The 16,540-nt window shown below is 35.9% G+C and overlaps 1 protein-coding gene across 1 annotated transcript in view; it reads right to left on the bottom strand.

The window, feature by feature from the left end:
* Nucleotides 1–5,771: 5,771 nt before the first annotated feature.
* MROH9 (maestro heat like repeat family member 9) overlaps nt 5,772–16,540 on the bottom strand; it is a 130,114-nt gene continuing 119,345 nt past the window's right edge. The window contains exons 20-21 of the mRNA XM_057557563.1: nt 7,637–7,699; nt 5,772–6,115 (exon numbers count right to left, since the gene is read on the bottom strand). Coding sequence (XP_057413546.1) covers nt 5,772–6,115; nt 7,637–7,699 — 407 coding nt within the window. The remainder of the gene's footprint in view (nt 6,116–7,636; nt 7,700–16,540) is intronic.

The following is a 16,540-nucleotide window of genomic DNA, read 5'->3' as shown; positions in this document are numbered from 1 at the left end:
ACTTAATTGATATTTATAGGACATTCCGTCCAAAAGCAGCAGAATACACTTTCTTTTCAAGCGCTCATGAACATTCTCCAGGATAGATCACATCTTGGGTCACAAATCAAGCCTCAGTAAATTTAAGACAATTCAAATTGCATCAAGTATGTTTTCCGACCACAGTGCTATGAGATTAGAAATCAATTACAGGAAAAAAAAAACCGTAAAAAACACAAACACATGGAGGCTAAATGATACGCTACTAAATAACCAAGAACACTGAAGAAATCAAAGAGGAAATAAAAACATACATAGAAACAAATGACAATGAAACGTGATGACCCAAAACCTATGGGATGCAGCAAAAGCAGTACTAAGATGGAAGTTTATAGCAATTCAATCCTACCTCAAGAAATAAGAAAATCTCAAATAACCTAACCTTACACCTAGAGCAACTAGAGAAAGAAGAACAAACAAAACCCAAAGTTAGTAGAAGGAAAGAAATCATAAACTTCAGAGCAGAAATAAATGAAATAGAAATGAAGAAAACAATAGCAAAAATCAATGAAACTAAAAGCTGGTTCTTTGAGAAGAAAAATAAAATTGATAAACCTTTGCCAGACTCATCAAGAAAAAAAGGGAGAGGATTCAAATCATAAAATAAGAAATGAAAAAGGAGAAATTACAACTGACACCACAGAAATACAGAAGATCATAAGAGACTACTATAAGCAACTACATGCCAATAAAATGGACATCCTGGAAGAAATGGACAAATTCTTAGAAAGGTACAACCGTCCAAGATTGAGCCAGGAAGAAATAGAAAATATGAACAGACCAATCACAGGTAATGAAACTGAAACTGCAATTAAAAATCTTCCAACAAATAAAAAGTCCAGGACCAGATGGCTTCACAGGCAAATTCTACCAAACATTTAGAGAAGAGCTAACATCCATCCTTCTCAAACTCTTCCAAAAAATTGCAGAGGAAGGAACACTCCCAAGCTCATTCTCTGAGGGCACCATTACCCTGATACTAAAAAGCAGACAAAGATATCACCGAAAAGGAAAATTACAGACCAATATCACTGATGAACATAGACGCAAAAATTCTCAGCAAAATACTAGCAAAAAGAATCCAGGACTTCCCTGGTGGCACAGTGGTTAAGAATTTGCCTGCCAATGAAGGGGACATGGGTTTGATCCCTGGTCCAGGAAGAGCCCACATGCAGCGGAGCAACTAAGCCGCTGCACCGCAACTACTGAGCCTGTGCTCTAGAGCCCACGAACCACAACTACTGAGCTCATGTGCCACAACTACTGAAGCCCATGTGCCTAGAGCCCATGCTCCACAACAAGAAAAGCCACCACAATGAGAAGCCCGCGCACCACAACAAAGAAAAGTAGCCCCCACTCACCTCAACTAGAGAAACCCCGTGCACAGCAATGAAGACCCAATGCAGCCAAAAATAAATAAATAAATAAATAAAAATAAATAAATAAATAAATAAATTTATTTAAAATAAGAATCAAACAACACACAAAAAGGATCATACACCATGATCAAGTGGGTTTTATCATACACCATGATCAAGTGGGTTTTATGATCAAGGATCATACACCACGATCAAGTGGGTTTATCAAGGATTCTTCAATATATGTAAATCAATCAATGTGACATACCATATTAACAAATTAAAGAATAAAAACCATATGATCATCTCAATAGATGCAGAAAAATCTTTTGACAAAATTCAGCACCCATTTATGATAAAACTCTTCAGAAAGTGAACATAGAAGGAACGTACCTCAACATAATTAAGGCCATATATGACAAACCCACAGCAAACATAATTCTCAATGGTGAAAAACTGAAAACATTTCATCTAAGATCAGGAACAAGACAAGGATGTCCACTCTCACCACTATTATTCAACATAGTTTTGGAATTCCTAGCCATGGTAATCAGAGAAGAAAAAGAGATAAAAGGAATCTACACTGGAAAAGAAGTAAAACTGTCACTGTTTGCAGATGACATGATACTATATATAGAATCCTAAAGATGCCACCATCAATGATGCTAATCAATGAACTTGGTAAAGTTGCAGGACACAAAATTAATGCACAGAAATCTCTTGCATTCCTATACACTAACAATGAAAGATCAGAAAGGGAAATTAAATCCCATTTACCACAGCAAGAAAAAGAGTAAAATACCTAGGAATAAACCTACCTAAGGAGGTAAAATATCTGTACTCAGAAAACTATAAGACACTGATGAAAGAAATCAAAGATGACACAAACAGATAGAGATTTTTCTTGGATTGGAAGAATCAGTATTGTGAAAATGACTACACTATCCAAAGCAATTTACAGATTCAATGCAATCCCTTTCAAATTACCAGTTGTATTTTTCACAGCATTAGAGTAAAAAAATTTACAATTTCTTTGGAAACACAAAAGACCCTTATAGCCAAAGCAATCATGAGAAAGCAAAACGGAGCTGGAGGAATCAGGCTCCCTGATTTCAGACTATACTAAAAAGCTGCAGTAATCAAGACAGTATGGTACTGGCACAAAAACAGAAACATAGATCAATGGTACAGGATAGAAACTCCAGAGATAAAACCACGCACCTATGGTTACCTAACCTATGACAAAGGAGACAAGAATATACAATGGAGAAAAGACAGTCTCTTCAATAAGTGGTGCTGGGAAAACTGGACAGCTACATGTAAAAGAATGAAATTAGAACACTCGCTAACACCATATACAAAAACAAACTCAAAATGGATTAAAGACCTAAATGTAAGACCAGATACTATAAAACTCTTAGAGGAAAACATAGGCAGAAAACTTTTTAACATAAATCACAGCAAGATCTTTTTTTGACCCACCTCCTAGAGTAATGAGAATAAAAACAAAGATAACCAAATGGGACCTTATTCAATGTAAAAGCTTTTGCAAGCAAAGAGAACCACAAATGAGACAAAAAGACAACACTCATAATAGGAGAAAATATTTGCAAAAGAATCAACTGACAAGGGATTAATCTCCAAAATCTAAAAACAGCTCATGCAGCTCAATATCAAAAAAACAAACAACCCAATCAAAAAATGGGCAGAAGACCTAAATAGACGTTTCTCCAAAGAAGACATACAGATGGTTAAATAGCACATGAAAAGATTCTCAACATCACTAATTTTAGAGAAATGCAGATCAAAACTACAGTGAGGTATCACCTCACACCTGTCAGAATGGCCATCATCAAGATATCTACAAACAATAAATGTTGAAGAGGGTGTGGAGAAAAGGGAACCCTCTTGTACTGTTGGCGGGAATGTAAATTGACATAGCCACTATGGAGAACAGTATGGAGGTTCCTTAAAAAACTAAAACTAGAACTACTGTATGACCCAGCAATCCCACTACTGGGCCTTACCTTGAGAAAACCATAATTCAAAAAGACACATGTACCCCAATGTTCACTGCAGCACTATTTACGATAGCCAGAACATGGAAGCAACCTAAATGTCCATTGACAGATGAAAGGATAAAGAAGATGTGGTACATATTTAAAATGGAATATTACTCAGCCATAAAAAGGAACGAAATTGGGTCATTTGTTGAGACGTGTATGCACCTAGAGACTGTTATACAGAGTGAAGTAAGTCAGAAAGAGAAAAACAAATACCATATGCTAACACATATATATGGAATCTAAAAAAAAAAAAATGGTTCTGAAGAACCTAGGGGCAGGACAGTAATAAAGTCTCAGATGTAGAGACTGGACTTGAGGACACAGGGAGGGGGAAGGGTAAGCTGGGACGAAGTGAGAGAATGGCATTGACATATACACTACCAAATGTAAAATAGATAGCTAGTGGGAAGCAGCCCCGTAACACAGGGAGATCAGCTCGGTGCTTTGTGAACACCTAGAGTGGTGGGATAGGGAGGGTTGGGAGGGAGGCTCAAGAGGGAGTGGGTATGGAGATATATGTATACATATAGCTGATTCACTTCGTTATACAGTAGAAACTAACACAACATTGTAAAGCAGTTATACTCCAATAAATGTTTTTAAAAAAGGAGAAAAACAAATATTGTCTATTAATGCATATATGTGGAATCTAGAAAAATGGTACAGGTGAACCTATTTGCAAGGCAGCAATAGAGACACAGATGTAGAGAACAAACACGTGGACACAGTGTGGGGGAAGGAGGGGAGGGATGAATTGGGAGATTGGGATTGACATATATACACTATCGTGTAAAACAGTGAGCTAGTGGGAACCTGCTCTATAGAGCAGGGAGCTCAGCTCGGTGCTCTGTGATGACCTAGATGGGTGGGATGGGGGATGGTGGGAGGGAGGTCCAAGAGCGAGGGGATATACATATACATAAAGGTGATTCACTTCGTTGTACAGCAGAAACTAACACAGCATTGTTAAGCAACTCTACCCCAATTAAAAAAAAAAAAAAGAGGACTGGAAATGTATCTCAGATATATCAGTAAGGGTTCAATTAGAGAGGTACAACCAGAGGTTTGACTGTAAGCAATTGTGGGAGCGGGTTAAGAAGCCTCTGCAAAGTTGTCATCTTCACATCTTGTGCTGGAGCTTGAAGTCTGCAGAGCAGGCAATTGGGAAAGGAGTGTGGGTGTGAAGTGGAGAGCAGGGACAAGGTAGAACCCACAAGCGTGTGACTGTATCAGTCTCTTATTGCCTCCAACACTGATGATGTTGATGATGCAGATGTCCTACAGGAGAAGCTGGTGTCCTTTGTCAACATTACTAAACCCACCTGGCCCAGAAGTCAGAGAAGCTGAAGAAGGACCCAAGGGAAGGTAGAATGGCTGCTGCCCCAACTCCCAGCAAGGCGAGCTGGCAGAGAAATGAAAACATGTGTGAACTGCAATTTGACACGTTCCAAAGCCACAACATCTGAGTCAACAGAGGAAATGGGGCTTTCATCTACCAGCAAGGACTTCCCTGTCGCTGAAGTGGTTTATGCTAGGGTGGGATGCAGGGGTGGGAGGAAGGTATGGTGAGATGAGTGAAAGATGAGCCTGGAGCCTTAAGTCAAGCAAGATCACTGCAGTTCACCACTTATATATCAACTTTCTTATAAACCAGGACAAAGTGTTAAACTGGATCCTGACGGCCATGGGAACCACTAACTATATTGACTCTCCAATTTTCATTTCAAAAAGTTTAAAACCATTGGCACAGCACAATCTTCCCCTCAGGTCTCAGCTCTCCCTATTCTTTCCTTAACCACCTGTACCCACAACAAACTCTCCAGCTTCCCCCAACACTCTTCTTGCCTCAGTGTCTCTACCTGGAATAGTTTGCCTGCTCTAAATCCTCTTCCCCTGCAAACTCCATTTCTTCCTTTGTAAATACTGCCCTAGGCAGCATTCATCAGAGCAGGGTGTAAATAACCACACTGTGTGTCACTGGACTGTGGCCTTCCTGAGGATGGGAACCTTGTTTACATCATCCAAATAGCCTCACTATCTAGCATAGTGTCTGGCACTTAGAAGATGTTCAGTAGGTATGCATTGATTACATCAAGCTCCAAGAGCTTCTCATCAAACACTTTGCTTATATGTTTTTTCAATTTTGTTAGTTGCTTTGATGAAGTAAGTCTTCTAATCACTGTCAGACAGAGAGAGGCAACACATTTCTATATTTGAGTAGAGAATCAAGAAGAGACAGTAAAGTCTTCTAGTGTCCTTCTGAAAAGCATCTACAAACGGACTCAAGTTACCAAGAGGGAAAGGAAAATCATTCCTCTTCTGAGGTGTGCTCCAAGGCACTTGTGAACCTCGCATTCTTTACCGATCCATCTTCATTCTTTACCAATACGTCTTCATAATTATTGTCTATAATGGCTTCCTTATCATTCTTGGTTTCTTTAATCCCCATAGGACTGCCTGTCAGGTCCTTGGGAAGGTTATAATTATAAAGAGGCTTCAATTTTTTGATGTAGATTAAGTTAAACAGTCTTCGGAAGCTTTGTTTAATATTTGAGGAGGTCAATCTATGAGCTATTTCCATAAAAATTTTGTTTGTTATTTCTGCAAACTCCCTGATCACAGGATCTTCATCCCGAAGCACTCGGTCAATAGCTGTAACAGCAGAAAGGCCATTAATTCAAGGCATCACTCTCATAGTCTGAGAAGCTCTAATCCTAAATAGCCTCACCACCTTTCACAAAAGCCCCCCTCCCCCAATTTTTGTTACTTTGACAAATAGCATCCAGGAAGTTTTTTATCCTCTATCCTCACCAGACCTCATTAAAAGAAAAAAGGAAATACTCACTAAGTGTTTACTGAGTGCCTATTATGTTCTGAGCATTCTGGTGGACAGCATAAACATATATTCATGAAGAGGTTCAATATTGCTCATAATAATGAAAAAAGTGGAATCAGTCTAAATGTTCATCAATATGAAAGTGCTTAAAAATTAGAGATATCATAAAGTGAAATAGCACATACATATTAATATGATGATGTAGACCCATATTTCTTGGCATGAAAAGATGTTTCTGACACATGAGTAAGTGAAAAAGTTATAAAACAGTTATGATAGTTTTAAAAATAAATATGTGATAGTTTATATTCTTTAAAAATGTCTGCAATAAGATATATACCAAAATGCTAATATCATTATATTCATATGCTGAGCTTGTGGGAAGTTATTATTTTCTTTCTTAATAAAAAGAAATAGAGAAGGAAAAAAGGACAGATTTAGAAAAGAGAGAAAAAGGAGAAGGAACAGAAGGAGGAGGAAGAGCGAAAGAAGAAAAATATTCTGAGTGACATGGAGGGAGTGCTTAGTATTTAGCCGGCAGTCAATAAATATGAATGAATAAAAAAGGAAGGAAGATAATGATGTGTCAATGTAGATTCATCAACTGTGACAAAGGTACCACTCTGCTGGGGGATGTTGGTAATTGGGGGAGGCTCTGCATGTGTGGGGTCAGGAGGTATACAGGAAACCTCTGTGTCTTCCACTCAATATTTCTATTAATCTAAAATTGCTCTAAAATATAAAGTCTATTACCAAAAAAAGGAAGGAAGGCAGCCACCTTATTTTCTGCCTCCCCTGTTTGTAATTGTGATCCTGAAGGGGAAATAGGCAGAGGCTAAGAGAGAGATGCTGAAGATCCAAACATTTTGAAAGAATAAACATTACCCTTATTTAATTTCTTCTGGTGCAAGTGTACATTGCTCTCCACTAAAATGTAAGTCCTCTGAGGGAAGGGACTTTGCTTTGTCTGCTGCTGTATATCCTGCAGATAGAATAGTGCTGTCATGTAGTAGATGCTGGGAAAATATTTGTTGAATGGATTAATGAGTGAATGAATTCTTAACTCTCTGTAGTTCCTAAGGACTCTAGGATAATAGTTAGGTCTCAAATAATGAGAGGGACAGATGGAGAGATTGAAACAGAGAGAGAAAGTATAAAAAATAAAGAAGATGTCCCTTAACCCAGTCCTTCCACTGATTTCCCCTTAACCGCCTAGCTACCTCTACCACCCTCTTCCCATCCCTTGCATCACTATAGAGCTCAGATATAAATTGAATCACAAATAGTGAAGTTATTTAGGCCTATACATAAAGATTTCATTATAACTTCAAACTTACCCTCAAGCATGACTTCAATTTCATCTCTGAGCAGTAAATGGCCACCCAATTTTGCCAAGTACCCTATGCACAAAGTAAAGTTAAAGTTACCCGAAAATACATTATGAAAATACATTATCTGATATTATCTGGCTACCTTCATTGCTTTCTTCAAAGCAAAGCATCTCTAGATTATCCTTGAATCATCTTTTAGTGCTTTCAAAGAATTATTAATAAAATTCTTTATTGAGATATACATGTGTATATAAATGTGCAGAAATCATAATTGTACAGCTCAATAAATGACCACAGAGTGAATACATCTCGCTACCACCTAGGTCATTAAATAGAATATTCCTATTATCCTAGGAGCCTCCCTCATGCCCTTCGCAGCCTCCTCCTTCACCTTTCAGAATACATTCTTTTGCTCAAGGTTATATTGTGTGATTCATCCATGTTTTTAAACATAGCAATAGTTCATTCATTTCCATTGCTACATGACAAAGGTTGGCAAAGTTCTCTTGAAACACAGCCATGCTTATTGACTCATTTGCTTATGGATTATCTACAGCTGCTTTCACCCTCCAACAGCAGGGTTGCATAGTTGCGACAGAGACCATATGGTACTCAAAGACTGAAATGTTTACTATCTGGTTCTTTACAGAAAGAGTTTGCCGAATGCTTTTATATGATATTCCATCTTATTAATGCAGCACTTTTTAGCCATCCTGCTTATGATGGACAATGTGTTGTTTCCAATTTTGGGCTATTATGAATAATGATGTTATTGTGGGCATTCTTGTACATGAATTTTTGCGTAGATTTGTGTGCATTGCTGTTTGGTATATAGCTAGGAGTGGACTTATTGGCTAATGGATATGCTTATGTTCACCTTTAATCATTACTGCAGAACAGTTTCCAAGGTGGTTGTACCAATTTTCATTCTTACATTTCCATTGCTGTACATCCTCTCTAACACTTGAAATTGTTAGTCTTTTACCTTTCACTCAGTCTCATGGGTTTGGTGGTATTAGTTTTGTATATTTATTGGCCACTTGGATATTTCTTTACTGAAATGTTTGTTCAAGTAAGTCACTTGTTTTTATATCGAGGTGTTTTTTTAATTATTTATTCTTAGGCATTTAAAATTCTGGATACTAATCTCTTAGAATATTACACCCATTACAAATATCTTCTACCCCAGGGCTAAACTTTTCCATTTGTATTGTTTTTGTTTTTTTTTTTGATGAACAGAAGTCCCTAATTTTAATGTAGTCCAATTTATGGTTAGTGAATTTTGGAGTCCTGATAGAGACTCTTTGCTGTCTGAAGGTCATAAAGATATTCTCCCATATTTACTTCTGGAAACTTTATTGTTTTACCTTTTCACATTTTTGGATTGCAAGCCCAACTGTAATTATATGGCATAAAATAGGGGTTGAGATTACTTACCTATGAAATTAATCGAGCACCGTTAAGAGAAAAAAAAAAGTCCTTTCCCTAATGCTTTGCAGGGTCATTTAAATCGTAAATTGTGCAGGGGTCAGTGTCTTGACTCCATTCTATCATTGTGCCACTTCCATACTACCTTAATGTAAAATGGGTCTTAGATATCCAGTAGTATAAGTTCTTCAACTTTGTGATTCTTCTTCAGATTATCTTGGCTATTCTCAAATCTTTAAATTTTCATGTAAAAATTAGAATCAACTTCTCAAATTTCACACACACACACACACACACACACACACACACACACACACACCCAAAACCTCTGGTGAAATTTTGTTTGGGGTTGTATTGAATATACTGAACAGTCTGGGGAGAGTTGACATTGTTACAATACTTAATTCTTTAATCCATAAACATGATCTATCACTCTATTTAAGTCTTCTTAAAAACTTCTCAACATTTTCTAGTTTGTTTGTGTATCAGTCTTGTACATCTTTCCTTAGTTTTATTTTGAGGTATTTGATGAATTTTGGTACAAGGCATTAGGCATCAAAAAATTAATTTTCTAGTTGTTTATTGATAGTGTGTAGAAACCCAATTGATCTTTGTATATTGATATTGTATATAGAAAACTTGCTAAATTTATTTAATTCCAATAGTTTTTCTGAATTCTTTCCAGTGTTCTAAATACTCAATTATTTATCTGCAAATTTTGGAAGTTCTATTTTCTTTTTTCCAGACTTATACATTTTATTTCTTGTTATTACCTTATTTTAGTTTTGGAAAATTTTTGGTCATTATCTCTTCAAATACTTATTTTGTCTCATTCTTTCCCCACTATCCTTATGGAATGCGTATGTTAGACCTTTTAACCATATCTCATATTATTATGCTCTTTTCATATTTTCCATTTTTAACTCTTTGAGTTTTGATCTTGAGGCTGAATATTTTATTCTGACATTTCTAATTCTCTTTATCTGTTTTCAGTTCTTTCTAGTCTGCTGCTAATTTTACCCATTGAGTTCTGCATTCCGTCTCATTATTTAATCTTTTGAACATACTAACCATATTTATTTTAAAGTTCCTATCTGATAAATTTCAATAATTGCATATACTAGATTCTGTTTCTATTTTTTTCTCCTTGTAATTAAAAAAATCTAAATGTCTGGTTATTTTTTATTAAATCTCAGGTATTGTGTATACAATTTTGTGTAGATACTTTTAGGCTCTGGGCAATTTATCTTCTCCCAGAGAGGATTTATTTTTGCTTTTTTGGCAGGCAGTTAGGCTAGAGATATATCCCCTTAATCCAACCAGCGAGTTAGATATTCAAAGGTTCAATAATTTTAAGGGCTGGCCTATTTTTAGTTTACTCTTACTCTTAGGGTAGAGACATCAGGGATCCCAGCTGAAAACTTGGGAGTATTTACCAGGGTTCCTCCTCATTGTCAGTCCACTCCAAGTTTTATTCCTCCAGCTCAGTGAGACAGCTAAAATTTCTGCAGAGTTTATCAGCCTCCCAAATACCCTTTTTGCATTTAGAATTGATCTATAAATTTATAAAAGAAAATCTATAAAGGAAAATAATCCCCAAATATCAGGCCTACTTCTTTTGGTTTTTCTACTTTCTCTTCACTGCCTTTATAAAAGCTCTTACATGTTTTCAGATAGATTTAAGAAATATTTTTATTGCTGTTCTTATTATCCTCATTTTCCATGTGATAAAATAAAAGTTCATAGAGATTAAGTAACTTGGTGAAGGTCACACAGCTAGTGGGTGTTCATTCTGAGATTTCAATGGAAATGTATCTACTCTCACCAGTATTTCACACTGCCTCTGCTTCAGTCAAAATAGTGACCACAGAAATCACAATAATACATTATTTTCATAATACAATTTACAGATAGTAAAGCTCAAGATATTCTTATTGACAGGTGGAACATGGGCTTAAAAATTTAAGAATAATGTTTAAAAACAAAGCCCTGTGTTGTGGAGGTATCCTTAATTGGCATACTTTTGCTTAAGTTTGTAAATCAATGCAATTCCTTTCCGAATTAGATGGTGGGTACAAATAATGAATGAAAATTTCTTACGCTAGAGAGTACTAATTTCCGCTATTGTCAAATTACTTCTTTATCTTTAGTTCTCTTACTAAAACTACCAATTTTTAGCTGGACATATGGCCGTCCAGCAGATGACTAGACTTTTAAGACTTCTTTGCAGCTAGGTATGGCAACATCTGTGTTCTGAGCTAATGATCATTTAGCAGAAGTTACTGCTGCTCTTTAAAGAGATGCCTGTGACCTCTTGATATTTTCCCCTTTCCAATTGACTGGTATGTAGAAGTGGTTGCAGGCGATGGAGGAAACATCTTGGACCTGATGTAGGAAACTGTGATGAGAATACTAGAGCAACAAAAGAGCTGACACTAGTCTACGTATACTTGGATTGTTAAATGAGAGGGAAATAAGCTACTATTTTGTTTAAGCCGTAATTATATTTGGGTCTTTCTTATACTGTAGGAACTTCAGAAATACAACATTACCACCAAAGGAGCAAAATAGGTGGCAAAATTAGGCAAAAACAACTGAAAATTAAATGACTCTACTGAAATGGTGTTTTTGAAAGTTACAAATGAAATTTCAAATAGAATTGGATGTTTTGAAAGTTTTGAAACACGGCAGACTAACCACAATGCCAACAAGGTGCACGTGGGTGTGATTTTAGCTAAATGGAAGAATGCAGTTAGTAGTGGTGGGGAGCGTGGGAACAGGAACTGCAAGCTCCATCCACAAGCAGTCAGCTCTGCTCAGTTGCTACTAGGCAGAAACGCAGGTTCAGTGTAGCCTTATCTCCTCCCCCTATCAAATAATTGGAAGTACAGATACTTATGCAAAAACTCTTAAATTTTAAATTTGGCAATTGCGACACACTGCTAGCTGTCAATCTAATATCATTGTCCCCTTCTTGCCCAATAAAAAAAGTGCCAAACATCTCTTGCAAATGATGGTGGCATTGTGACAGTTCTGGTCATTGGGAGGTGTAAGATGAATCACCAGTTGGGATTTTGAAGAAAGCTTTGTAAAATTAGGTTGACCCAGCGACACCTTTTGCCCTTTACGTTTTTTTTTTTTCTCCTTGGGATAACACTGCGAAAACGCTGAAGGTAATCAGAAAACACAAATAAGGATACAAGCCACATGCTAAGGATGATGGTATTATAAAGTCAATAATGCAATGAATATCTACAGGCACACATCACTTCTCATATGTGACTATATCAGAGGATAAATTCTCTTGAGAGGAGATTATTAAGTCAAAAGAATATGCATTTCACATTTGGATGGAAATTACCAAACTGTTCTGAGATTGTAGTAATTTACACTCTGACCAGTAATGTAAGTGATTGCCTACTTCCTGCAACCTGGACAAAACTATGTAGTATAATCATTTTTGTTCTTTGTCAGTTTGATGGATGGAAGCACTTTATCAATTCAATTTGCATCACTTTTTGGATGAGGCTGTGAAAATTTTATGTATATGAGCCAAATAATTTTCTTCATGTACTTTGTCCATTTTCCTAGTGGGTTGTTTGGCTTTTCTTACAGATTTGTAAGGATTCTTTAGACAGTAAGAACTCAGGCACCCTTTATATGTGATAAGTGCCATAAATATTTTATTACAGTTTGGCTTTTGACTTTGTTTACGATGGTTTTACCTTGCAGAAATATTTATTTTTATATAGTTTGTCAATCTTTTATGATTTTTACTTTTACTTAGAATGATCTTACCTACCCCATGATTATAAAGCAAATTCTTCTACACTATTTTATCTAATCTTATTTATTATTATGGTTTTATTTTTAGCATTTGAGCCTTTGACCATCTGGAATTTATTTAGTGTAAAGAGTGGGATAGGAATAAAATAATTTTAAAAATTCCAGATGGCTCACCATGTGTCCCCAAACCATTTAAGGAATATTCCATATTTTCATCACTATTAGCTAAAGCCAGTGATTCACTGTAAAATATTGCATGTTTTGGCAGTTATTTCTAGATGGTATTTTGTTCCATTTGTCTATCTATTCATTCCATGTGATTTTAATTACTGTAGCTATATTAATATCTGATAAGGCTAGTCCTCTCTCATTCTTTTTTGGTTAGAACTTCCTGGATATTCTTGCATGGTAACTTTTCTATATTAATTTTAAAATTAGGATGTCAATTTTAAAAAAAAAGCCCTATTGATATTTTAATGGACATCTTATTCCATGTATAGATTAATTTAGGAAAGAAATGGCACATTTACAATTTTGATTCTTTCCTAAAATATGGTTTATACCTTTCAATTTATTTAAGTTTTTTTTATGTCTTTCAGTAATGTTTGCAAGTTTTCTTCATAGAAATATTGCATACATTTTTTTTAACATCTTTATTGGAGTATAATTGCTTTACAATGGTGTGTTAGTTTCTGCTTTATAACAAAGTGAATCAGTTATACATATACATATGGTCCCATATCTCTTCCCTCTTGCATCTCCCTCCCTCCCACCCTCCCTATCCCACCCCTCTAGGTGGTCACAAAGCACAGAGCTGATCTCCCTGTGCTATGCAGTTGCTTCCCACTAGCTATCTATTTTACGTTTGGTAGCGTATATATGTCCATGCCACTCTCTCACTTTGTCACATCTTATCCTTCCCCCTCCCCATATCCTCAAGTCCATTCTCTAGTAGGTCTGTGTCTTTATTCCCATCTTGCCACTAGGTTCTTCATGACCTTTTTTTTTTTCCCTTAGATTCCATATTTATGTGTTAGCATACTGTATTTGTTTTTCTCTTTCTGACTTACTTCATTCTGTATGACAGACTCTAACTCCATCCACCTCACTACAAATAACTCCATTTCGTTTCTTTTTATGGCTGAGTAATATTCCATTGTATATATGTGCCACATCTTCTTTATCCATTCATCTGTTGATTGACACTTAGGTTGCTTCCATGTCCTGGCTATTGTACATAGAGCCGCAATGAACATTTTGGTACATGACTCTTTTTGAATTATGGTTTTCTCAGGGTATATGCGCAGTAGTGGGATTGCTGGGTCGTATGGTAGTTCTATTTTTAGTTTTTTAAGGAACCTCCATACTGTTCTCCATAGTGGCTGTATCAATTTACATTCCCACCAGCAGTGCAAGAGTGTTCCCTTTTCTCCACACCCTCTCCAGCATTTATTGTTTCTAGATTTTTTGATGATGGCCATTCTGACCGGTGTGAGATGATATCTCATTGCATACATTTTAAAGTTTCTTTTTAGATCTTTCTTCCTTCCTTCCATCTATTCAATACATGACTTCATACACCTAGAATTGATTTTTGTGTAGGGTGTCAGGTAGGAATTTGTGTGTGTGTGTGTGTGTGTGTGTGTGTATTCCCATTGTCCTAGCACCTTTTATTAGACAGCCCATCATTTCTGATCTGATATATACTGCCAGTTCTGATCTTTATATTAGGTGTTTGTATATGTGTGGATCTGTTTCTAGGCTTTCTATTACAGTTTCACAGGTCTTGTCTTTCCTTGAGTGAGTAACGGATTGTCTAAAATGTGTTAGTTATATCTTCTTATGTTGGCCTTTTGCTCTTCCACATACATTTAGAATCAACTTTTCAAAATCTATGAAATTATCTGTTGGTATTTTTTATTAGAACTGCATTGAACTTATTGATCAGTATTTCTCAGTAGGGGCTCTGGGGATTCTAGATGGGATAATTTGTGACTAACACTGTTATAATTATTACTGAATATTAAGATACTCCTGTAATATTAAATGCATTAATGGACATTAAATGCTATACCAACCTGGAAGCAAGCTGGCAAGGGAGCTTGGGAGATGTAGACCATAGAGGTCAGTTTTTTTTTTTTTTTTTTTAAACAGGCAGTAAGTCTTTTTTTTTTTTTAATTTATTTATTTATGGCTGTGTTGGATCTTTGTTTCTGTGTGAGGGCTTTCTCTAGTTGTGGCAAGTGGGTGCCACTCTTCATCGTGGTGCATGGGCCTCTCACTATCGCGGCCTCTCTTGTTGCGGAGCACAGGCTCCAGACGCGCAGGCTCAGTAGTTGGGGCTCACGGGCCCAGTTGCTCCACGGCATGTGGGATCTTCCCAGACCAGGGCTCGAACCCGTGTCCCCTGCATTGGCAGGCAGATTCTCAACCACTGCACCACCAGGGAAGCCCTAGAGGTCAGTTTTTGAGGCATAGAGAAATGTAAAACATAGTGAAGAATGGATTGGGAGCTGGAAGTCCTACAGTTAAGTAGATACTGTATGTCCTTATGTGATAGTTTATCCATTCCTTCTTTAGTTGGCTGAATTCCATCCATCAATGATTTCTTCAAGAAGGATTCATGGTAATGAACTTATGCTGAGTTTTTGTGTTTTAGAAATGTTTTCTTATTATTTTTATAGTTGGATATAATTTTGATGAGTATAAAATTCTTCAGTCATAATTTTTTTCTACTTAGGATTTGTAGGCTCTATTCTACTATATTTTAGAGTTGAATACTGAAATGAAGAAATCTAATGCCAGATTTATTTATTTTGTAATGTATAGGTGACTTTTTCTTGCTTAACTGTTCAAAGAATTGAAATGTCTTAATGTTTCATTCTGTATAAAATATTTCTTGAAAAATTTTTACCATCAGTATATTTAATCAAATTTTGTTTAGTTCTTAAATTCTATCTTTGAATGCTTTTTTTTTATGTCTAATTGTTCATTTTTCTTCAGGGATATTATCTATGCATATTTACATTTCTTTCATCTATATCTTCTATATCTATCATTGCTCCCTAATTTTTCAAACTGTTTCTTGTTGGTTTATATTTTATTTTGCTAACATTTCTCAACTCTTTACTCCTTGTTCCTTACTGGATTATCAATAATATATATTTCCTCTTCCATTGGCTGCAATGTAGTTTTTTGCAATGGTTATATATTTTTTCTTATACTTTCCATCATGCTTTGAAAGCTTCTTTTTCTTTTTTTTCTTTTTGAAATTCTCTATTTTGCCATTTATTTTCTTGAACATATTAATCAGTTTTTAAAACATATATCTCACATCTATGTCAGATAACTTTAGTATCTGTATCTCCTGATGTTCTCTTTCCATTGTATATTTTTTAAAAAAAATTTTATTGGAGTATAGTTGATTTACAATGTTGTGTTAGTTTCAGGTATACAGCAAATCTCCTCCTAGAGTAATGAAAATAAAACAAAAATAAGCAAATGGGGTCTAATTAAACTTAAAAGCTTTTGCAGAACAAAGGAAACCATAAACAAAACAAAAAGACAACCCTCAGAATGTGAGAAAATATTTGCAAAGGAAAAAACCAACAAGGGATTAATCTCCAAAAAATACAAACAGCTCATGAAGCTCAATATAAAAAAAACAAACAACCCAATCAAAAAATGGGCAGAAGA

This window comes from Balaenoptera acutorostrata, chromosome 1 (genome assembly GCF_949987535.1).
Source record: "Balaenoptera acutorostrata chromosome 1, mBalAcu1.1, whole genome shotgun sequence".
Taxonomy (NCBI): Eukaryota; Metazoa; Chordata; class Mammalia; order Artiodactyla; family Balaenopteridae; genus Balaenoptera; species Balaenoptera acutorostrata.
This window is presented reverse-complemented; position numbering and strand designations above follow the sequence as displayed.